At 43.8% G+C, this 25,066-nt stretch overlaps 1 protein-coding gene across 1 annotated transcript in view; it reads right to left on the minus strand.

Annotated features, from left to right (window-relative positions):
• Positions 1-25,066, minus strand: part of fras1 (Fraser extracellular matrix complex subunit 1) — a 642,015-nt gene that overhangs the window by 268,491 nt on the left and 348,458 nt on the right. The window contains exons 18-20 of the mRNA XM_069926766.1: positions 18,396-18,569; positions 12,005-12,145; positions 2,769-2,912 (exon numbers count right to left, since the gene is read on the minus strand). Coding sequence (XP_069782867.1) covers positions 2,769-2,912; positions 12,005-12,145; positions 18,396-18,569 — 459 coding nt within the window. The remainder of the gene's footprint in view (positions 1-2,768; positions 2,913-12,004; positions 12,146-18,395; positions 18,570-25,066) is intronic.

Here is a 25,066-nt window from a genome sequence, read left to right on the forward strand (position 1 = left end):
TACATCATTGTCCAAGGGAGGAACCCAAAGATATGCCTGCGTCATCAGAGCCAGCACAGGTACCAATAATATCCACCAAGTTACTGTTAGACAGGCCAGCTTCTGAAATATCCATCAACCTGGCCCCCAAAACACCGCGTCCACAGAATCCCTGGCCCAAGCAGATCAATATCAGAACACTGCAAAGTTAGCCCTTCTCAAAGAAGGGAATCTGCAGATGCTAGGGTCTACTGCAGTCGACAAAAGTGTTACTCAGCACGTCACACAGGATCCGTAGGAAGTAAAAGGCAGTCGACACTTTGGGTCTTTGTCAGGAATGTCGAAAATCAAAAAGCTGGGGGGAGGTGGGGGAGAGGGGCACAGGCTAATAGATAAGAGATAATCGATGGATACCAGTAGGAGGGAGACTGAGAAAGAAGCTGAGAAGTGACGGGGAAAGGGCAGGGGACTAGGTCTAGCTCTCTGAAAGGAGGAATGGGGTGGGGAGCTGGAAAGAAGAAGTCAGAGGCCGAGGGAAAGAGAGAGACTGGGGAGGGGGTGAATGGAAATTGGAAAAGTTGATGTTGATGCCGTCTGGATGGAAAGTAGCCAGACGGAATTAAAGGTGCTGATTCGCCATTTTGTGGGTGGCCTCTTTTTGGCAATACATGAGGCCATGGACAGACATATCAATGTGATAAAGGTGTGTAGAACTGAAGGAAAAACACAATGCTGAAAAAACTCAGCAGGTCAAACAGGGTCCTTTATACACAATCTTTTGGGGTTGAACCCTTCATCGAGGTATGGGGAAATGTCGGTAGATGTCCGAACAAAGGAGTAAGTTGGGGAAAGTGGGGGGGGGGGGGGGGGGAGAGGTCGCAAGGCAGGAGGTGATAGGTGGAGAAGGGAGGGAGGGGACAGCAGAGATCAAGGCGAGAAGGGGTGGTTGTGTGAAGGGAGGGGGAAAGGAGGGAGGAGAACTGGAAAGGGGGGAGGGAAGGGGGGAGCAGGTTAGCAGAAACTGGAAAAGTCCATGTTAAGGCCATCTAGCTGGAGAGTGCCCAGAGAGAACAAAGATTCCTCCAATTTGCAGGTGGTCTTGGTGGGACAGTACATAAGGCTATGGACAGAATGTGAGTGTGTGACACATAACTGAAGTGGTTGGTGACTGGGAGGTCTCTGTTACTGTTGCAGATGGAGCGAAGGTGCTCAGCGAAGCGATCTCCCAATTTGGGCCTGGTCACTCCGATGGACAGAAGGAATTGAAGTGGTTGGACACTGGAAGGTCCTTGTTGTTGCTGAAGACAGAACGAAGATGCTCACAGGCATCACCTCACAGACAACCCGCCCTCAGGAGCCACAAAATATGCACAGCTCCAGGGCTCTCCTGAAGTCACATGTGAAAAGACTATTGGTTCTTCCAAAAGAAACTGTCTACTTTGATGAGTATTCCAAAGATATCCAGGAGCTAATTAACGGAAAAATAAGCTGTTCCTGGATTGGAAACATCATTTTTTATTCAAGAAGGATAAAAAAAAAATCACAAGCAGATGAAGGTGTAGGTCGAGGAGAAATCAACGACCTTCAGATCTTGGCAGATGACCAGACAGCAGGAGGTTCAGTTGCTCATTTCAAGCCATGACAGTTGTGGTCTCTTCTCTGTCCCCATCTATAGCTTTAGCATTGAAGGCCCCACCACACTGAAGGATGTAAAAAGGGAGCAAACTTATCAGGGATTCGGAGGATGAGTGACCAGTGGAACAAATGCTTCAATGTTCAGGGTTAATTGTATAGGGTTAATGGTCAGTTTCTGAAGAGTGAGGATGATCAGAGAAACCAAGGGGTCCAAATCCATACATCCCTCAAGGTCACGCCCAGGTTGATAGGATAGTTAAGAAGGTATATGGGATGCTGGGATTCATTTTAATAGGAGGATTGAATTCAAGAGTAGAGAGGTCATGGTTGCAACTCTACAAATCTCTGGTAAGACCAAACTGAGAGTATTGTGTTCATTTCTGGTCACCTCATTATATGAAGGATGTGGAAGCCATGGAAAAGGGGCAGAAAAGATCTACCAAGATGTTACCTGGATTGGAAAATAAGTCTTATGAGGCAAGGTTAGCAAAGTTGGTACTCTTTTTCTTTGGACTGTAAAAGGATGAGAGGAGAATTGATAGAGGTCTACAAGATTATGAGAGGCATGGATAGGGTAGACAGCCAGTGCCTGTTTTCCTGGGCAGGATCAGCAAACACCAGAGGACATACATACAACGTGAAGGGAGGGAAGTTTAGGAGAGACATCAGAGGTAAGTTTTTTTTTTAAATGCAGAGAATTGCAGGTTGTTGGAATGCCTTTCCAGGGATGGTGGTGGAGGCTGAAATATTTGGGGCATTTCAGAGACATGGATGGAAGAAAAATAGAGGGTTATGGGGTACGGAGGGTTTAGTACTTTTTTTTAAAGGAATACATGGGTCAGCACAACATCAAGGGCTGAAGGGCCTGCACTCTGATGTAGTGCTCTTCATTCCATGTTCTCCTCAACTATTACTCTGACCTTGATGGGACTCCTGGATTCTATTACCCATCAACGACCCAGTCCATCCCCGATTAAGAAATCAAAAAGGCCTTAACTCAACTCGAGATCAACCAGGCCGCAGGAGCAGACAGTTTCCCAATTACATGAGGCCACACCGAGGTAGAGGAAGATGCACCAGATAACCTCAGGGATGTGTTCCAAGATGAGAGGAAGTTTTTGGATTTGTCATGCCCAATTAATCCACTCACTTACCAACACAGTACCCAACTTGATTCAAGTACTGGCCCTCACTGCAGCCAGTTCTACAATATCCATTCAGCCAGGTAGCATGAGGGTGGCACGTCATACAGTCCGCGTCCGATGGGCCATGACATCCTTTACAAGAAGGATGACAAGCTAGAGTGGAAGAGAAAAAAATGCAAGTGAGCATCTTTGGATAAGGTATTGCATCAATGGAGCTTAATACATATGTAAAACAGCCAGAAGGCAGGTCCAGTCTGGGTGCACCAATCAATACATACATGGCAGAATCAGAATTTATAGTCATCAACAAGCCACAAAATTTTGCAGCAACACCACAGATGCAAATATTGCCACAAATTACATTAAAAAATAAATAAACTTTGCAGAAAAATAAGAGAAAGTGAGGTATTTTCTGTGCTTTCTCGCTTTGTTCATTTTAGATTGGTCACAGTGTTTGAGCTACCGAAAGAAAACAGACAGACACGCTGAGAGCACTTCAGTTTATACAAATCTTTATTACAAAATCTAAAGTTGATTTCAAACTACAATATGCAAGCCCTTCCCAATTATACTTATCAACGCCTGGACTGGTCCCAACTGCCGGAGCGAGGCAACGACTGCACACTTGTAGTAGGTTGCCGGGGCGCCGGTAGCAGCTTCTCCACCTCCCCCGACCGGGACGTTGGTTAGACTCTATAAGATCTTCTTCTTGCTGAGAGATGTTGCCACCCCTCAGGGTGTCTGAAACTTCAGCAGCGGGACCATTGCTTATATTACCCAAAAACTGCTTACCCAAGCACCTATTCCCAGCACAAAAAAAAGATAACCGAGCAGCCGAGGCTTCTATCAAATACCACAACTTTTTTCTAGCTTATCACTTTGAATACAATGATCTACTTAGCTGCAAAGTCTTGCTGGACTATCTGCGACCAACAAAATCCCATCAATCTGAAACAGCAACCAGCTAACAAGCAGGAAGATTAAACATTCTTGGTGCCAGATGTCTTTTTTGTCAGATAACTGCATCTCTGGGCCCCATGGTGGAATTTAGCTTATGTCTGCTGATTCTTACATTATTCTCAAAGTAGGTTACTGATACTCAGCCTTGCATAAGCAAAAGCATGGTTTAAATCCTCCATTACAGGAGGGGAAGAACCTGTTTCTGTGTTGATCAGGTGTTCGTCTTCAGGTTCCTCTACCTCCTTCCTGATGGTACAGTGTGAAGAGGGCACGGCCTGGGTGTGAGGGTCCTTGAGGATAGAGGCTGCACCACATCCTGTGGATGTGTGTGGTATTAACAGAGATTCTGTTTGTACTGTGCTAGCATTTCTTCTAAAAGGGATATTACTGTGTCGTTTTTGTTATAAGAGAGCACAAAATTCTTTGGAATTCATTTGACTAGTGACCTGTCGTGGATTCACAGCATTTCCTCATTTGTCAGGAAGGTGCAAGAGCGACTGCGCATCCTGAGAAGACTGAAGTGGGCAAGGCTAGCGGGTGGCATAATGTCAGCCTTGTACAGGAGCTCTATTGGTACCTTCCTGGTCAGCTGCATCACAGTGTGGTACGGTTGCTGCAGAGAAATAGATTGGGGCTGGGGTCAATCCACAGGACCATAAGTTTCACAGAGAGGAGCACGATAGTTTCCCTTCCGCAACACCCCGCTTCCCCCCCCCCCCCACCCCCCCACCCCCAGCAATGTGATTTATTGGGATCTTTGGCTGAAGAGGGAGTGCAAAATCATTGAGAACCCCTTCCACACATCAACATTCCACTGCTCCCATTGGGTCTCAGAGACAGCAATGAGAAACAGTTTCTTCCCATGGCATACAAAGGAACTGCTTACACTAACCATCCAAGACTCTCATACTTATGAAGTTATATTTATTTCTATGAATACTTGTCCTGCATATGTATTGTTTGTCTTTATGAGTGTTATGTCCAGTTCTGTGTCTGCCTACTTTGCACCAAGGACCGGAGAATGCTGTTTTTCAGGTGTACTGTTACGAGCCCAGAGGACCCCAAAACCCAGCAGCAATAGATATTCACCAAGACAAATGGTTACTTAAGCAAAAGTTGCTTTTAATTATCTTTAATATGAAAGCAGGATCAAACTTTAACTTACTTAACTTAACCTCCTTCTAATTCTAAGTGCACGTGTATATAATGTGTGTGCAAGTTCAGAAAAGTTCTTTGATTCACAGTCCAATCTCACTTCTCACTCCTCCAAGTTCACTGGTTGGAGGCAATTCTTATACTGTGCACAGAATTTAACATGCATAAAGTTCACCAGGTTTTGGTGCTTGAAAGGTAAATGGTTACCGCTCAGGAAAGTTCTTGTCTGTTTTCAGAGAGAGGGATTTTTTGCTCGCTGGACACAAACTGATTCCTTCCGATCAGCCACATCAGTGTTTTGCCGAAGAAACTTGCCCCATCTGGGCTTTTCAAATGACAATCTCTTTCTTTCAGATCACCACAGAGTTCCTTTTTGTTTCCCTTATTTCAAGTGAAACATTATGCCGCCAGCCATCTCCTCTTGTATGGATCACAAGGGCTTTGACCAGGTTGAACTAAGAACTCACAATCCATCTTCAAAATGGGGTTTATCAACAAGCTTGTCAGCTTGTCCTTTTCCAGTCCCAGCTGCTGCTGCTGAACTGTAGAACTAAATTCTCTCTCTCTCTCTCAATGACAGAAAAACCATGACCTTCTCATACAGGAAATTGCACTCACACAGACTGTGTCTCCGGACCCAATCTTCTGAGTTTATTCATTTGTTACTTTCCAAAACAATGATCCATTACTCATCCAAAGCACGTCCAATTAACACCTACTCATGAAGTACCTTTAGGCATTCTTCAAAGTTTTTGCAATGACACCTGGAGCCTGCACTGTGTGACTTGAGCAGAGCTCTGGCATTTTAACTGTTGTGAAGTGTTTGTATGTGACCTACACTAAATAACCTGCCACAATTTATCTCCTTTAAAACATATCTATATACAATTTAGCATAATCTATCACAGTGAAAAACCTCACAAAGATAAGCGTATACAGAGCCGTTGTCATACCCACACTCCTTTTCGGCTCCGAATCATGGGTCCTCTACCGGCACCACCTACGGCTCCTAGAACGCTTCCACCAGCGTTGTCTCCGCTCCATCCTCAACATCCATTGGAGCGCTTACATCCCTAACGTTGAAGTACTCGAGATGGCAGAGGTCGACAGCATCGAGTCCACGCTGCTGAAGATCCAGCTGCGCTGGATGGGTCACGTCTCCAGAATGGAGGACCATCGCCTTCCCAAGATCGTGTTATATGGCGAGCTCTCCACTGGCCACCGTGACAGAGGTGCACCAAAGAAAAGGTACAAGGACTGCCTAAAGAAATCTCTTGGTGCCTGCCCCATTGACCACCGCCAGTGGGCTGATAACGCCTCAAACCGTGCATCTTGGCGCCTCACAGTTTGGCGGGCAGCAACCTCCTTTGAAGAAGACCGCAGAGCCCACCTCACTGACAAAAGGCAAAGGAGGAAAAACCCAACACCCAACCCCAACCAACCAATTTTCCCCTGCAGCCGCTGCAACCGTGTCTGCCTGTCCCGCATCGGACTTGTCAGCCACAAACGAGCCTGCAGCTGACGTGGACTTTTACCCCCTCCATAAATCTTCGTCCGCGAAGCCAAGCCAAAGATCACAGTACTTGTGCAATCAGATGACAATAAACTTGACTTGACTTAATAGACATGTGAAGTATGTTGAGGTTGAGAAAGAGGAAGTGCTGGATTTTCTTAAAAATATTTGGATTGTTAAATCCCTGGGACATGATGAGATATACCCCAGGTTACTACAGGAATCAAGGGAAGTGATCACTGGGGCATTGGCAATGAACTTTCCATCCTCCCTGACTACAGAGGATGTAGCAGAGATCGGATAATGGCAAATGTTGTCTCTTAGCAAAAAAAGGTAACAGGGAGAATCCTGGGAATTATAGACCAGTATTACTGGTAGACAAATTATTGAACAGGATTCTTCCATGGTTGGCCCATTCAGAAAGAGATGTGGCATGGAATCTTGGCTTCAGAATTGGCTTCCATGCAGAAAGCAGAGGGTAGAAGTAGATGGAACATATTCTGCCTGGAGGGCAGTAATTAGTGGAGTTTCACAGGGTTCTGTTCTGGGACCCCTGCTGTTCATGATTTATATAAATTACCTAGATAAAGAAGTGGAAGGATGGGTAAGAAGACACGAAGCCTGGAGGTGTTGCGGATCATGTAGATGGTTGTCGTAGGTTACAATAGGATATAGACAGGAGGAAGAGAAGTGATAGATGGAGTTCAATCTGGAAAAGTATGGAGTGAGGCATTTTGGAAGTTCCAACTTGAAGGTGGATTACATGGTTATTGTCATGATTCTTTACAGTGTGGAAGAACAGAGGGTCCCTTGGGTCCAAATCCATAGCTACCCAGCTTGATAGGATGGTTAAAAAGGCCTATTATATCATGGTCTTCATTTGTGAGGAGGATTCATTTCCAGATCCACGAAGTAATGTTGCAGCTCTATAAAAACCCGGTCGGCCGCACTTAGAATATTGTGATCAGTTCTGGTTGCTTCATGCCAGGAGGATGTGGAAACTATGGAGAGGGTGTAGTGATTTTCCAACATGATGCCTGGACTGGAGACACGTTTTATGAGGTCAAGATTAACAGAGCTAGTTATTTTCTTTGAAGTGGACAAGGAGAAGAGCTGACTTAGTTGGCATAATGGTCAGCGCAATGCCTTTACAGCACCATCGATTGAGACTGGACTTGGGTTTAAATCCCATGCTACCTATAAGGAATTTGAACCTTCTCCCTGTGTCTGTGTGGGGTTTCTCCATGGGTTCCGGTTTCCTCCCAACCTTCAAAGACATACCGGGACGTAGGTTAATGGTCTGTAAATTGGGCAGCCCGGCCAATTGGCCTCTTACAGGGCTGTATGTCTAAATCATTTTTTTAAAAATTACCAGATGACATCTGTGTACCATACCTTGAAGGGAGGAAATTTAGTGGAGACATCAGGGGTAAGTTTTTCCACACAAAGAGTAGTGGGTGCCTAGAATACATTGCCAGGTATAGTGGTGAGGCTGGTCCAATAGGGGCATTTAAAAGACTCTCAGGCAGGCATGTGGATGGAAGAAAAATAGAGGTTTCTGAGTGTGAGGTAAGGAAGATGAAGATTGTTGAGTTTGTTTAGATGGGTCGGCACAACAACCTGCTGTAATAATCTTTGTTTTATGTTCTCCATATCTTCTCATCCTGCTCAGGTGAGAGTGTTATGCTCTGCAATTTCTCATGTCATCCTGATGCAACAACAGCCAGACCCAATCTGTTCTGAGCCCATTGTTACACCGTCACCCATCCTTGTCACGAGCATGAACTTTCCATCCTTACCCCAGTGATAGTGAGACTAAAGCCCTCATTGGCATTAACTCCAGACATGAGCAGTATTTACATTGTCACCGACACTGCCTTACCAAGCAGGTATTTTCAGCAATTTTCGTTCATATTCAGGAAGGGGAAAATGTTTGACCCATCCGACTCCTTGCAACGATGTACGTTGCCCTCAACCCCTAATGGCTGAAATTTAGGAAGAATACAGGTAAGCAATGCGACCTATGGTGTCCCCTTCCCCCATTCAATGAAATCATGACCAGTGACGATCTTGGGGCTTCATCCTCTTGCCTTTATGCCACCGCCTTTAATTACCCGGACAAATAAAACTCAGCTGACCCAACACTCCCTTCTTTGTGAAAGAAGCAACCACATTTCCACTAAACTGGAAGTATGGAACAGTGCCTTTTTTTCATTTGCTCTGATTTTAAGATTCTGCCCTCTGAGAATTCGGAGGAAATTCTTTTCCAGTGTCTGCCATGGTGAATCACATATGGCATCTCAGTCAGACCACTCCAACATACAGGCAGTGAGAATGCTGAGTGACCAAAGGAACTGCTCACACTAACCCTCTGAGACTCTCACATTTTCGAAACAATATGTATTAATATGGATGCTTGTCCTGCAGATGTATTGTTTGTCTATACGTGTGCTATGTCTGGTTGGGTGCATGTTTTGCACTGAGGGCTGAAGAACGCTGTCTATATGGGTTGTACTTGTGCTATCAGATGACAATAAACTTGACTTGAATACGAATGTCTTACATCCAAGCTGACCTTATGAATTAATTCATAGCCCCTTTCACCCTTGCGTCCCACTAAATTGGCCGTTTTGTGACCCAGGATAGGAATGGGGGGTTTGACTTTTCACACTTGACTTTCCCTAACTGGGTCACTGAACACTTTCACATTTGCAAGGAGCCATCCCCGGGGTTAGGACTGTTCTACCTTCTACTGGTGCTGTCATGACGCATCGAGTGATGGTGGTCCTGCCCTAAATCTAGATCAATGTATTATGATCTTACATTGGAACAAAATTAATCATGCCTAATTATAACATAAATAAGCCCTTCAGCGCCTGTTGTTGGGCAGACCAATATAAACCGTGGAAAAGTGCGAGCAATAAATAGCAATAGCAGACAATTTTTAAACAGAGTGGGAAAGTTTGTAGTGCTTTTGCACACATTTTATACAGCTTGGGAAAGTTGGTAGCAAGTTGGGAAAGTGGGATTTATAAATATTGTGAGAAAAAGTGATGGTGGACCTACCCTCTCAGAATTCCATGAGGCAAAGAAAGAGTTGTATGTACAGCTGCACGCATGGAGCATTCGTTGAATGGTTTCTCTGCCACATGGCATTTTGGGAAGTCAGGTCCTCCTTTGTGTTTTCCTACGGTCTATATAAATAGTGTGCTATAGCGCAACCAACTTTCCCACGCTGTTTAAAAATTTTCCGCTATTGGTATTTATTGATATTTATTTCCGCTCTCCTGCTGTGACTTTCCCACGGCAAAGTTTATACCTTGATTTTAATCTTTTCTTCTTTCACGTTCTTGCACTCATGCAAAAACTTGAGTCATTTCAATCCACCCCACAAGGCAATTACCCATTTCACACTTGAATAATTGCAATGCAGGCGTCTGCAGACACCGGGGATTGTACGAGGGATTTGGGTCGTCAATCCCCAGCGTGAGATGACGTCATCAGAAGTCAACGTTGAGCTGATTTTGCTTTCACACTGGACACTTTAAAGACGAATAGGCCATTAATTTCTGGGACAACTTGCGAGCATGAAAGGGGCTCGTGACGACCTTGTATTGTTCGGGTTAAACTGCCTTGAGGGAACAAGAGGACCAATAGCAGAGTCTGTGGCCACGTGGATTACAGTGATTATGGGGGAAGTGGATATGCTGTCAAGCGGTGGAAGCATGATCCTTGACTGCTGAACAGACGTCCTTTCTTCCTTCTCTCTTTTTTTTGCAATATAGCACTGGAGGGCAGTGATTCTTTGCTAGTCTTTGAATGAATTTTTTTCACTACCTCGGTGCGCGTGATGTAACAAATACATTTAATAAATCTAATACATTTTTCCCCAAGGTTCAGATGGTACTATTACTTTCTCCCTTCTATTTTCCATTCTGCTGGTCTGAAGCCCATCATTCCTCTGGGTTTTTATTAATTACTCGTACCTGTCACAGTCTTGTGTTCTCGGACACTCGTTCACCACTGCACTTGCATTTGCTTCCTGTGGGAAAAAATTCTGCTTTATGGGAACAGAGATGAATGGGTGGGATTTAAAATGGATAACCACACGTGAACTCCACCAGTCGCAGTCGGGTGTTATTAAGAGTTTATCCTCCATCATCTAGCATCCATGTAAGAAATGGGAGCATGTGGCCCATCCTGCTCCCGTGTCCATCCTGCCAGATTTTACACTTCAGCACTATTATCTTGCACTCTCCCACATCCGTCAATTCCTAAAAATTTAGAAATTTCTTTTTGAAGAACTCAACAAGTCAGCACGCTGACCTCAGAATGATGACATTTCGCCTCAACTCAGAACTATAAAGGCTGATTCCGAGACTGTAGCCTCCAAATCATAATAACGTAAGAAATCAGAGCTGAAGTCAGTCATCTTGCCCTTCAAGGCTGCTCCACCATTCAATGAGAACACGGTTCATTTGGCCGTGGTCTTGGTTACGCACCGATTCCCCAGAGTCATCAATTGCCCTATTCTTCAACAATCTATCTACCTGTACCTTAAGTGCATTGAAGGCAGCCTCGACTGCTTCCTTGGGCAGTGGATTCCACAGGTTCACATCTCTGACAAAAATCGCTCCTCCCCATTTCTGTCTAAAATCTACTCCTTGCATCCAATCTGTTACACCCTGAAAGTATTTTCTCAGCCTCAGTAAGAATGGAGACCAAGGCCCAGTCCATGCAATCTCTCCTGAAGTGCCAAAATCGTCGCTCCTGGAACCAGCTCAGGTCAATCTTCACTGTGGCATCTGCCTCCTTTTATAGTACAGTAAAAAACCCTGGTATCGGGCACCTATGGGATTCGGTAGATGCCAGATAAGTGAATTTTACGGTTGCTTGAGATTGCATGATGTGTGATTGGAAAACTAACCACTAGGGGCACCAATTTTAAACATCTGTATTTTTTTACCTATTTATTTTCCACAATTTTTTTTTGTCTGTTGCTTGAGCTGCCATTATTTGAATTCTAGATATCAGTAAAGTATATTACTCCACATACTGTCTCACCAAGGCCCAATAAAATTGCTGTAAAAATTGACCATTCCAATATTCCAATCATCTTGTAATAATGTAGGACATACTTTCCTTATTACACCTGCATGTTGGCTTTCAACCACTTGTGACAAGATATGATCCATTTGAACATCCCTCTATCCAATGTTTTACTGATAACAAAGCTGACTTTCTGCTTTGAATGCCAAAGCAGATGACCTGACATTGTCCCCATTTCATTTTCCTTCTGCTACATTCTCCCTCAATGATTTTGTCCACATTTCCCTTGAACCCTCTTTAAATCCTCCTTCATTTTCAAAATTCCATCTCCTTCAGTATCATCAGAAAACTTGAAAATATGACGTTTGAATCCCTTAACTAATGATTTGTTCTTGACAACAAACTGAACAATATATTTTGAGAATCGCAGGATTCTTATTCCTGAATAACAAATTTTAAATGCATCTATTAATATGTAAAACAGGACAGTGCAGTCAGATCTAAAGGAAACAAGTGCAAGCAGAAGCAGAAGTACTTGAACTGTACAACTTGAAGGAAACAGACGTACGGTAACAGGCTTTGTCTTGACTGTAGAATCCTTCAGGGCATGTGAGGAGGCATTTGCTTTCATGTAGGACTCTCGACGAAGAACATGCTGTGCAGTTCTGAGGGCTGCGCCCTGTGCAGTTTAAGCACGTGGGATGACACTCTGTATGCAAGAGGAGATACACACAAAACATTCATTAATATTCAGAACTTCACATCCCATTTGTCTCTTGGTTACTCTTCAAATGACTTGCTACCTTTTCAAAATATGTGTTTGCTGAGATGCAACAATATTTCATTCTCAGATGCTCCAAACAATTTGCCAATTGTTTTGCAAGGAACTCAACACCTCTAGATTCCCAGTTCCGAGAAAATAAAATTGGAAACTGTTGTGGTGGTTCTCTCCCTCAATGACAGAACATACACTGTCCGGCTCAAATGTGAAAGAGAAATTTTGGAAAGCAAATGCAGTACATGGAGTAAATATCAACAGCTGCAGGCGAAAAATCTGGAGGGGATGTATAAAAGCAAAAAAATGAAGCAAAATTACTTCAATAACGTCAAGCTATTTATAAAGCACAGGGTAATGGAGCTTAAATTTGGAGCAATAAAATAAATGCAAAAAATACACAAGAAATCTCATTATTGCAATTCAAAATATGCCAACAAAATAAGGTTTGGCTGGCATCCATCACAATCAATCAACCACTATGATCTTTCTTCCCTCTTTCGACTTATATCTGATCTCCTTCTGGTCTGGCGGAGTGGCTGAAAGATGCTGGAATTACAAATGTGCAAAACAATCGCCTGAGGGGTATCCAATATGCAGAAACTATTTTGGTCCGGGCTAAAACACGCTATAAAGAATGAGCTGGTTGAAATGAATCCCTCAAGTTGCTCAGTCACAACACACCGACGTGTTCACGCCATGGCAAAGGAAGCGGCTTGCACTGGTCATTTCTACTTGTGGGTTTAACTCACGCAAGCACAGTTAGTGTACCTCGAAAGAGATGAAAGTAAAAACAAACTGATGGAAGAATTCTCCAGGTCAAGCTTGGTGAAGGCAGAAAGGGTGAGAACTGTTTCGGGTCCTTCTGCAGGTATTGCCTGATCAGACGAGTTCTTCCAGCAGTTTGATTTTTGCTCCAATTCTGCAGTCTCTTGTCAGAATCTGAATCAGAATTCATTGTCACGAACAAGTCATGTACTTAGTTGTTTTGTGGCTGCACCAATATTCATGTAAACCACCTTACAAAAATATATGCACAAGAAGTTCATTGATTATTCAGGAATCTGATGGCAGTGTGCTGCTGAGCGCTCGTCTTTAGGCTCCTGAGACTTTTTTCCTGATGGTAGCAGAGGGGGTCGTGGAGGATAGAGGCTGCTTTCTTAAGACACTGCCTGATGTAGTTATCCTCGATGGAGTGAGGTCTGGTGTCCCTGATATCACAGGTCAAGTTCACAACCTTCTGGAGATTTTTTTTCTTGTCCTGAGTGCTGACACCTCCATACCAGCCAGAATGCTGCCCACGGCACACCTGTAGAAGTTTACGAGAGTCTTCAGCCACATACCGACTCTTCTCAGACACCTCATGAAGGATAGCCACTGGAGAGCTGCCTTCACAATCGAATTGACACGGGAGGCTCCAGGACATATCCTCAGAGATGTTGCCCAATGGTGACGGGGCTCATCTAAAAAGTGTCAACGAACTAAAAAAAAAGCACCACATGGGAATGGACATTTTCCAGGCCGTTTTCACTAAAATGAGCTCACAGTTCAACGATCAACTTTCCTCCAAGCTTCAATAACATGGTCACCACTAATGTGTGGGCAAAGAAGGGGATTTGTTGAACAGCTGCAGTTCTGATTCAGCTTCAGCCACATTACAGACTTTAAACTCCTTATCCAATTCAGCAGTTTCCAATTACTTCATTTTTTTTTCTCTCTGGTGTTGTCAGTTATCAGTTACTCATGCACAGATACGAACTCTTTCTCTCCCTACAGACACTGCCTGCTGGGCCAGGCATTTCCAGCCTCTGGCCTCAGGTTTCACCAACATCAGTATTTCATAGTTTTAGCTTATTTAAAAAAAAAATTTAATACAGAACGGTTAACAGGCCCTTCTGGTCCATGAGCCCGTGCTGACCAAGTATGTGTTTGGAGGATGGGAGGAAACCGTAATACCTCCCCCCCTCACCGGAGAAAACCCACACAGGGAGAACGTACTGTGACAGAAAATACATGTTATTGGGAGATAAATTGGGGCAGGGTTTTAGTGTAGGTCACATACAAATACTTTCAAACAGATCTCATTTAAAAGACTGGAGCTCTGCTCCTGCTAGACATGTTGGGGCCAACAGTCTTTGCCAACGCTTTGGAGAGTGCCCAAGAGACTTCACTAATGGATTGTTGTTTACAAAAAGGCAACAGATTAAAGAACTTGTCGGAGCCACATTCTGTCGGGAGTGGAACTTGCTGTTCTTGGAGGGTCATGTGGTTTTGCAGGCAGAGAGTCAAACAGGCTTTCTTTCAGAGAGAGAGAGAGAGAGAGAGAGAGAGAGAGAGACAGACAGACAGACAGACAGACAGACAGAGACAGACAAAGATCAGTTCTCCAGTGTAACAGACAGCAACAGCAGTTAGGACTGGAACAGGACAAGCTGTCAAACTTGTGGAAAGACCCCATTTGGAACACAGGTTGTGAGTGCTTAGTTCAGCCTGATCAAAGCCCTTGTGATTCATGCAAGAGGAGAGGACTGGCTGTCAACTGCTTCACTTGAATTAAGTGAAACAAGAAGGAACTCTGTGGCGACCTGAAAGAAAGAGGTTATAATCTGGAGAATCCTGAGAGGGCACATTTCTTCGGCAAGACACTGAAGTAGCTGATTAAAAAGGAATCAGTTGTGGGTGTCCAGTGTTCAGCAAATCTCTCTCTGAAAACCGACAAGAACCTTCCTGAGTGGTAACGATTTACCTTTCAAGCACCAAAGCCTGGTGAACTTTATGCATGTTAAATTCTGTGCACAGTATAAGAATTGCCTCCAACCAGTGAACTTGGAGGAATGAGAAGTGAGATTGGACTGTGAATCAAAGAACTTTTCTGAACTTACACACACATTACATACACGTGCGCTTAGAATTAGATGGGGGTTAAGTTAGGTGAGTTAAGTCAATAGTGATAAGCTAAAGTGTGATTCTGTTCGCAGGTTTAAAGATAATTAAAAGCAACTTTTGTTTATTAACCATTAATCGTGGTGAATATCTATTGCTGCTGGGTTTTGGCGTCCTCTGGGCTTGTAACGGTACAGACTCCTCACAGACAGCCCCGTAGTTCAACCTAGGTCACAGGCGCTAACCGTGCTGCCCCTGCACTTCCTCCTTCTCAACATGCCCTCATCCATCTGTGACTGAGATGTGTCTGCAATGATCAGCATCACCTGGGCAGCCCTCTGCTTATCCTTTCAGGGCTACTCACCCTTTCTCCCTCATTGCCTCTGCAACTTAAAACTGCCCACTTTTTTTTTAATCAGTTACCCAGTTCACCAAGGGTCTTGCACCAGAAACATGTGCACCGTTTCTCTCTTCACAGGTGCTACCTGACCTGCTTAGTAGATGCAGCATTGACAGCTTCGGCTTTCGAAATGCCCTAGATTTCTCAATGTCGCTCACGTCATCCGTGCTTGGAAACCAACCCAATGGAGGAATCTTTACAAATACAGCATTCTATAAGTACTCAAGTGTTAGATTACAAAGATCACAGCATCCGCAGTGATCCTCCAAGATGACCCTGGCTTGTTCTCAATAAGCGTTGATACATTCACAAAGTGGAGGCAAAGCTCAGTGATAAATAATAATGATAATAAATAACAATAAGGATACATTTATCCCCCCGCTCTTCGATAGTTCGCTTTATGCCACTTCGCTTTTACGAGAGACCAACATTAGCACCTGTTTTCGCAAAGCCAAAGAGGATTCTCGCTTTGATGATAAAGGGGAAAAAGGCAAAAACAAGCCTTCAGCGTTTGTTTTGCAGTGAGCCGTTGTGGAGCCAGCGCGCATCGCAAGCAGCGAGAGTGGGGCCGCCATGCTCCTTCCCCTGGAATGACGTTCGCTCAGCCTCAGTTCTCCGTAGCTCTGAACTGTGCCTGTGCTTTATCTCGATTTATTTTGTGCACCCTCTAGCATGACGAGTCTTAAGGTATCAGAAAAGCCTCAGGGTCTAATTTGGTAAGTTATTTTTTGGGAGTCTGGGAATGCTCAAAATTTTCCCCCATATAAATTAATGGTAATGGCTTCTTCGCTTTACGCCATTTTGGCTTACGAAAGGTTTCATAGGAACGTTCTACTTTCGAATAGCGGGGAAACCTGTAATGAGTTCATACACATTGTACAATGTGCTTATGCCACATTGTACAATACTATGTTACAAAGACTTACAATTATATTATGAATAGCAATTGTAATTAATGAATAGAACTCATTAATGCAGCAAAGTGCCTCAGAAAGCCTCACCGTTGACACTTAAAGGTGGGCATCAACAAGACCAACAAGGAGAGCACAGCAGAAATGTGGACCCCCATCAGACTGCAGCTGCCGGAACCTGGAGCAGCACCCAATCTGCAGGAAGAACAGTGGGTCGAGCAGCATCACTGGGAGAAGAAGAATGGTCGATGTTTCAGGCCAGACTCCTTCAACAGGACTAGGGGAGTAAAAAGTCTTCATTAGACTTTAGTAATGTCTTCTGGCCTATCATTTGCCAAGAACACTCATGCTAGGCTGATTCACAACGTACAGATGCATATGATCCATGGTGAGTTGAGAGTTTGATTAAGGAATTAGCTGGGGGCTTAAATGTGCTCACCTCTGATCCCCCAATGATCACTGAATTATACTCCTCTGGCTTTCCCTTCCTGAAGTCGACAATCAGCTCCTTAGTTTTGGTGATGTTACATGTGAGGTGGTTGTCGGGGCACCACTCAGTCATGTTTTCAATCTCCCTCCTGTGTGCAGACTCATCCCCTTCCTTTACCGTGGTACAGTTGGCAAATTTGTAGATGGTGTCATTGTCGCGACGAGCCACACAGTCGCAGGTGTAAACTGAATAGAGCAGGGGGCTGTGGTGCTCCGGTACTGATGGAAGATTGTTGAGGAGAAGTTCTTACCAATCTTCACTGATTGTGGTCTGTAGCTGAGGAAATCAATGACCCAATAACACAGAGGGGTGTTGAGTCCCAGGTCTTGGAGTTTGCTGATCAGTTTTAAGGGGATGATGCCCAAACTATAGTCAATAAAGAACATCTTTTTTTAAATTTTTTTATTTATTTTTGATGACTGCATCTTTACTATCCAGGTGTTACAGGCCTTTGGATAGAGCCAGTGAGATGCCATCAGATCGATTGGTCTGCCATCGATCTGATGCAATGAAAGGCGAACTGGAACGTATCCATGTCACCACTCAGACAGGAGCTGATATGCTTCAACACCAGCCTTACGAAACACTTCATCACAGTTGATGTAAGTGCTACTGGTCAATAGCCATTAAGGCAGGTTACTCCACTCTTCTTGGGCACTGGTATGACTAACACCTGTTTGAAACAGGTGAAAATAGGATTTTGGCCCATCGCCACCCTTAAATATGCTGTGGCCCCCAGGGGTGGCTCGTCTGGCCCCTGTTGAGATTAGTTGCTCTAGTGTTTAAGGTAAGGGAGAGGAAATTGAAGGGAAACTATTTTACACAGGGAGAGGTGGGTGCCTGGAATGGGCTCCCAAGAGTACCAGTGGAAGCAGTTACAACCATAGCATTTAAGAAGCTTCTGGACAGACACGTGAATATGAAAGGGTATCTATCAAGTGCAAGCAGCAGACTTTTAGTTGGATTTGGACATCATGTTCAGCACAGACACACGGGGTAAAGGGCCTGTTTCTGTACTATACTTTTCTCTGTTTAATGGGGTCAAATTTGAGGAAAGGAAGCAGTTACAAGAAGTACCTGGTAAAGAACCACAGTGGATCATGAAATAGACCATTTTTCCGCATTACTTCATCAGTGATTGACAGTGAGGTATCCGAATGTATCATGTCACGGTAAGGTTAGACCAGAGAAATTGCATTGCTTGGAAACCCGTTTGTTACAACTGAAAATTAAGTTACATTTTAATTTGAGGCATTAATCATTATTAGAGAGAATAAACCAATTTCTGAAACTCACCTGTCATCCTCCTGCATCAAGTTCATAAATACCGACACCTTATTTATGGAATTACCCAACTTTTGTTGTTGCGGAAAAATAAAACCCAGCAGCATTCCTCTTTCTCTTCGGACCAATCTAGCATACAAACTTAAAACCTGCCTCTGCTCCTCAAATATCATCAGTGAACATTTGCGATCACATTACATGACACAAAGCATTTACCTGTGCACACTTTAGCGTTGCTCACGAAGAAACGTGGCCTGCAACTGGCCACACACGCTCCCTGCACCACTCCATCGGTTTCCCGATAAACATCAATGGTTTCCTCCATTTTGAGGCAACTGATGCACTCTGAATGCGCAGGTCCAACGCAGGCTCGGCAAGGAGGGTTACAGGCTATGAGAAAATAAAATAACAATGAGAATCTGGTGCTTTAAGATGCAATTGGATTTTATAATAAAAGAAACATTAATCAAACAGGGTGTGAGTGTTGACTATCTTGAATTGCAATTAGCGTAGCATGTAGCCCAGTCGCGTTGCCAGTTCGACTCTGACACTGTCTGTAGGGAGTTCTCCCTGTGAGCTTCCACCAGTTTCCTCCCACCCTTCAAAATGGTACCGGGGTCATGATTAATGGGGGTATTTGGGTGGCACCGGACAGTTGGTCTAAGTTAAAAATTAAATTAAAAAAAAATTTCTGAGGGTAGAAAGCAGTTGATTTTTCCTGGAGGTGAAGGAGATCCTGAGAGGCGACTCATCCAGGCTGCAGTCCAGCAGCCCATCCTACAGGAATGCATCCAAAATCCTGATGGCCCAGCAGTTCTGTCGCTTGACTAGATCCTCAGAGGTTTGAACTGCTCGTCGAAGGAATTGGAACTCAAGTTACACGTGGAAATAAAATTTTTTGGCAGTTTACAGATGCCAAATTATAAAATTCAAACATTTCCCTGATGACTGTGCAGAAAGGAAACCTCTCATCCCTATCTGGTCGGACCTAGAAACATAGAAGATAGGAGCAGGAGTAGGTCATTCGACCCTTCGAGCCTGCTCCGTGATTCAATCAGATCATGGCTGATCTTAAAGTTCAGTACCCCGTCCCCGCCTTCTCTCCGCAACCTTTAATACCCTTATACTGAAGAAATATATCAAATTCCCTCTTAAATATATTTAATGAACCTGCCTCTACTGCCCTCTGTGGCAATGAATTCCACAGATTCACCACCCTCTGGGTAAAGAAATTCCTCCTCATCTCGGTCCTAAATGGTTTGCCTATTATCCTCAAACCATGGCCCCGGGTTCTGGATTTTCCCATCATTGAAAACATCCTATCTGCATCCATTCTGTCCAGTCCTGCCAGAATTTTATAGGTCTCTATGAGATCCCCTCTCAATCTTCTAAACTCCAGCGAGTACAATCCCAATTTGCGCAATCTTTCCTCATAAGTCATTCCTGCCATTCCAGGTATCAGCCTGGTGAATCGCCTCTGCACTCCCTCCATTGCAAGAACATCCTTCCTTAGATAAGGTGACCAAAACTGCACACAATACTCCAGGTGGGGTCTCACCAAGGCCCTGTACAGCTGCAGTAAGGTATCCTTGTTCCTATACTCAAACCCTCTTGATATGAAGGCCAACATACCATTTGCCTTTTTAACCGCCTGCTGTACCTGCAGGCTCGCCTTCAGTGACTGGTGCACAAGAACCCCTAGGTCTCTCTGCACTTCCCCATCTCTTAATCTATTGCCATTCAAATAGTAATCTGTCCTCCGGTTTGTATTACCGAAGTGGATAACCTCACATTTATCCACATTGTAGTGCATTTGTCATGTATCTGCCCAGTCCCTCAATTTATCCAAATCACACTGGAGCTTCCTGACCCCCTCTTCCGTGCACACAACCCCTCCTAGCTTAGTGTCATCTGCAAATTTGGAGATATTACATCCAATCCCCTCATCCAGATCATTAATGTAAATTGTGAACAGGTGGGGTCCCAGTACAGATCCCTGTGGCACCCCACTGGTCACCGCCTGCCACTCAGAAAATGAGCCATTTATCCCAACTCTCTGTCTTCTACCTGCCAGCCAGTTCTCAATCCACATCAATAATTTGCCCCCAATCCCATGAGCCTTGATTTTGGAAGCCAGTCGTTTATGCGGGACCTTATCGAAGGCCTTTTGGAAGTCCAGGTACACCACATCCACTGGCTCTCCCCCATCTATTTTACCTGTCACCATCTCAAAGAATTCCAATAGATTTGTCAAGCACGATTTACCTTTTGTAAGTCCAAGTTGACTCCGTCCGATCCTTTCTCTGCTAGTCATATGCTCCGCTATTACATCCTTAATAATGGATTCCATCATTTTGCCCACTACTGATGTAAGGCTATAATTCCCCACTTTTTCTCTACCCCCCTTTTTAAATAGTGGGGTAACATTAGCTACCCTTCAATCTATGGGTACTGATCCTGAGTCAATCGAGTTCTGGAAAATAATTCTTAAAGCATCTGCTATCTGAATGGCCACTTCCTTAAGTACCCTAGGATGTAGATTATCAGGTCCTGGGATTTATCTGCCTTCAATCCCATCAATTTCCCCAAGACCATGTCCTTAGAGATACTGATTTCTTTCAGTTCCTCCCTTGCATTAGTCTCTATGTTTCCCAACATCCTTTGGGAGGTTATTTGTATCCTCTCTTGTAAAAACAGAACTAAAGTAAGAATTTAATTGGTCTGCCATTTCCTTATTCCCCATTATATATTCCCCTGATTCCGACTGTAAAGGAGCTACTCTGGATTTCACCAATCTTTTCCTCTTGACATATTTATAAAAGCTTTTGCAGTCGGTTTTTATATTTGCCGCAAGCTTACTTTCGTAATTTATTTTTGCTCTCTTGATTAATCCCTTTGTCCTCCTTTGGTGCATCTTGAACTGCTCCCAGACTTCGGTTGTGGTACTTTTTTTGGCCAATTGATATGCTCTCTCTTTGGACCTAATGCTGTCTCTAATTTCCCTTGTTATCCACGGTTGAGTCACCTTTTTTGGTTTATTTTTATGCTGAACCGGTATAAACAATTTTTGCAATTTCTCCATTAGATTTGTGAATGCTTTCCATTGTCTATCCATTGTCTATCTATCCATTGTCTATCCACAGTCAACTTCCCCATAAACACCACAATCTTACTCAACTGTACGTTATTCCCATCTTACACCACAATGGCTGCTCTACATTGATCAATCTCAATTCGAAACCAATACCAACAATGCACTGAGGAATGCGTAATAAATATCAAACTCGCTAGTAATACTGACACACAAAAAAAAAGGTTTCTCAAATATACCTGACAATGCCAGCAAGCAAAACAGAATGTAAAAACAAACTTTAAAATAAAGCCGTATTTTGAGAAATGGAAATCAGTTCCGATAGCTGAATAATATTATGGACAGAATATTTGGAAGACCTTTAGTGTTATTCAACCACATTTTTTCTGATATAACTGCGCCATCAGTATATCTGACCAGGTATTGTACCAATAGCAAATGAGATTAACAATGGTTACTGTGTGGCCATGGTGAAATAACCACGAGGCATTTCTAGAGTGAATCAAACTGATTTATTCTTCATCACCCGTGCAACCATTTAAAAGCCTGAATCACACGCTCGACACGCACTAATGTCATCACGCACTGACATAACATGGCTGGTTTGATGTCTCCTGGGAGTTTGTGCCGCCATAGCACCACTACCCGGACCCTCCTCCCACCACCCCCCCCGCCCTCCAAAACTGGCAGAAAGATTTATCTGTCTTTTAGTTTGTCAACCTCTTAGCGACGGCCTGATACAGGGCACTGACGAGATGGTAATAACGAGCGGTGTCCAGTTCGACTTTGTGAAGGTGAAACTGTGCTTCAGCCTTTTGGAGAACCAGAGTTCAGGCTCAGCTGTCCAGAAAGGTGGCAGCTTCACAGCAACGGCTGCAGAGTCCACATTTGTCCCAAAATATGTTTTTGGGCTCGTCTGGGTCAACAATTGTGGCCACTGGAATCGCAGTGGATGCGTCAAAATAATCACGAGGCATTTCTAGAGTGAATCAAACGGATTTAACTTCATCACCCATGCAACCTTTTAAAAGCCAGAATCATGTGCTCAACACGTGCTAACATCATCAAGCACTGACATCGTAGCATGGCCGGTTCGATGCCTTCTGGGTGTTGTAGTGTGCTACAACTGTCGGAATAAATCAGATATCAGGGCCCCATAATATGCTGGCTTATATTTTCAGTCATTCTGGGTGGGTTTTCTGAATTTCTCCAGCACTTGTTTTACAGGTCCCAGGCTTCTCTGCTAGCTTCAACATCCTGGGAATCATGAAAGTCGGAGATCAAGCCTTCTGTCACGTCTGCCTACTTTAGAACTGATACCGATATTATACTTGATGCCCAAGTTCACAAGTTAATGGGCCTGAGGTTTCAATCAAAGGAACCTGCAATTTATTCTGGATGTTGGAATTGTACAATTTAATTCTTAGTCAATGATGATCACTGGGGTCTCCCTCTCCCCTCCCCCCACCCCATCCTCGACATGATCTACTGGAATTATTGGCTGAAGAGGGCACACAAAATCTTCGAGGACCTCTACCATTCCACACACAGCATCGTTCAGATCCTCTCATTGGGAAAGAGATACAGGAGCATCAGAGCCAGAACCAGGAGACTGAGAAGCAGCTTCTTACTACAGTTAGTGGGACTGCTGAACGACTGAATAAACTGCACATACAAACTCTCCAAGACTCTATTATTTGTTAAACAGCATTAATTTATTTCATTATGTGTAGATATGCACTGCATATGTATATTTTGTCGGTGTGTGTGTTATGTCTGGTTGTGTGTTTGCATGTTTTTGCACCGAGGTCCGGAGAACGCTATTTTGTACAATAAACTTGAACTTGGACTTCATTTGCTACTGGAATATTTTACAGTAATTTTTCAAAGCATGACTAAGAACTATTTTGTTTCTAATTATTCGCATTGCCAATTCCACAGAACAGATTTCCACCTCCATATCATTATCCAGCTCATTCTCTACCTATTTACCAGTGGGAGTCTCTGACTGCATTAACCTTGATTTATTTCGGCAACAGATTGCACAGCAGCAGATTTAAAGCATGCAGATATTTAAATTTGGGATTTCTGAAACACCATAGATTCAGTCAGCAGAATACTGCATAAATGGAAAATGAGTCATCTAATGTCCTTCCTGGATGTTCGCACGTCATTTCACCAAGCAAAGCTTTCCAAATGATCCCTTGATTCTGGAGTGAGTGGTTTCTGTAATTCACCTTTCCAATAAACCTCCTGATTTATTTTCAGGCTTACAAGCACAGACCTGTTGTGATCTGCCCCTTTCAAGCCCAGGTTCCCTACTGGGCACTGGTGACAATGCAGCATTTGAATCACAATGCATACAGAAAGAAGAATACTTTAAGATTCAAATTGCATATAGATTAATGTTTGATTAAGAACAAAAGTAAGAAAGGTGAGAGTAAGACATGAAAAAAAATAGAACAAAACAGCAGAGTTACAGGCGATTCGGCCCACAATCTGATGCCAAATTAAACTATTCTGCATGTACATGGTTTATATCCTTCCATTCCCTGACTGTGCATATGTCCTTCTAAATACCTCTGAAATATCGCTGTTGTATCTGCTTCCATCACCTCCCTGACAGTGCTTTCTAGACACTTGACTACTCCCTGGGTGAATACAAAATCTGCCCCATAAATCTCATCTCACCTTAAAGCTCAGTCCTCCAGTATTTGGGGGAAAAATAAACCATCTACGTATCAGCCTCTGACACCCCAGAGGAAAAAAAAAACAAGTTTATCCAACCTCTCTTGCAGCGAATACACTCTGCTTCAGGCAACATTGTGAAGCTCTTCTACATCCTCTCCAAAGCCGCCACATCCTTCCTGTAATGTGGCTTCACTTATCACCCACCTGCCTCTGTCTCTCAACTCCACCCCTTCTCCTCCACACCTGGCTCCATCCACCTGTCATCCTTCACCTTCCTCAGTCCATCGTGGCCTCTGTCTCACCCCTTCCCCTCCCCTCTTTATGCCAGCTATCTTCCCTCTCCATTCACAGTCCTGATGCAGGGACTCAGCCCTGAACACTGATAATCCCTTTACCTCCACAGACGCTGAAAGAATGCTTTTGACATCTTGGCCTTCTTAAATCAAAGTATTGAGTACAGGGATGTTATGGTCAGGTTGTATAAGACTTTGGTGAGGCCACATTTGGAGTATAGTGTGCAGTTCTGATCGCCAAACTACAGGAAGGATATCAGTAAGATTGAAAGTGCAGAGAAGATTTACTAAGATGTTGCTGAGTCCTCAGGAGCTGAGCTACAGGGAAAGATTAAACAGGTTAGGACTTTATTCCTTGGAATGTAGAAGAATGAGGGGAGATTTTATAGAGGTTTTGAAAATTATGATGGGTATAGGCAAAGTAAAAGTGAGTGGGCTCTTTCCATTTACATTAGGAGAGATAAATACGAGAGGACATGGCTTTAAGGTGAAAGGGGAAAGGTTTAGGGGGAATTACAAGCTAAACACTCTAGGCCTCTGAACCCCATTCTGCATCTGGATCCTTGACTTTCTCATCAAAAGACCGCAGTCAGTACAAATTGGAAACAACATCTCTTCCTCACTGATTATCAAAGCAGGCGCATCCTAAGGATGCATGCTTATTCATGATTGTGGGACCAGGCACAATTCCAGTGCTATCTACAAGTTTGCTGACGGCACCACAGTTGTTGGCAGAATCACAAACAGCAATGAGGAAGTGTACAGAAGGGAGATAGATCAGCTTGTTGAATGGTGTAATGACAACAACCTTG

The sequence above is a fragment of the Narcine bancroftii genome, chromosome 3 (genome assembly GCF_036971445.1).
Source record: "Narcine bancroftii isolate sNarBan1 chromosome 3, sNarBan1.hap1, whole genome shotgun sequence".
NCBI classification, from domain to species: domain Eukaryota; kingdom Metazoa; phylum Chordata; class Chondrichthyes; order Torpediniformes; family Narcinidae; genus Narcine; species Narcine bancroftii.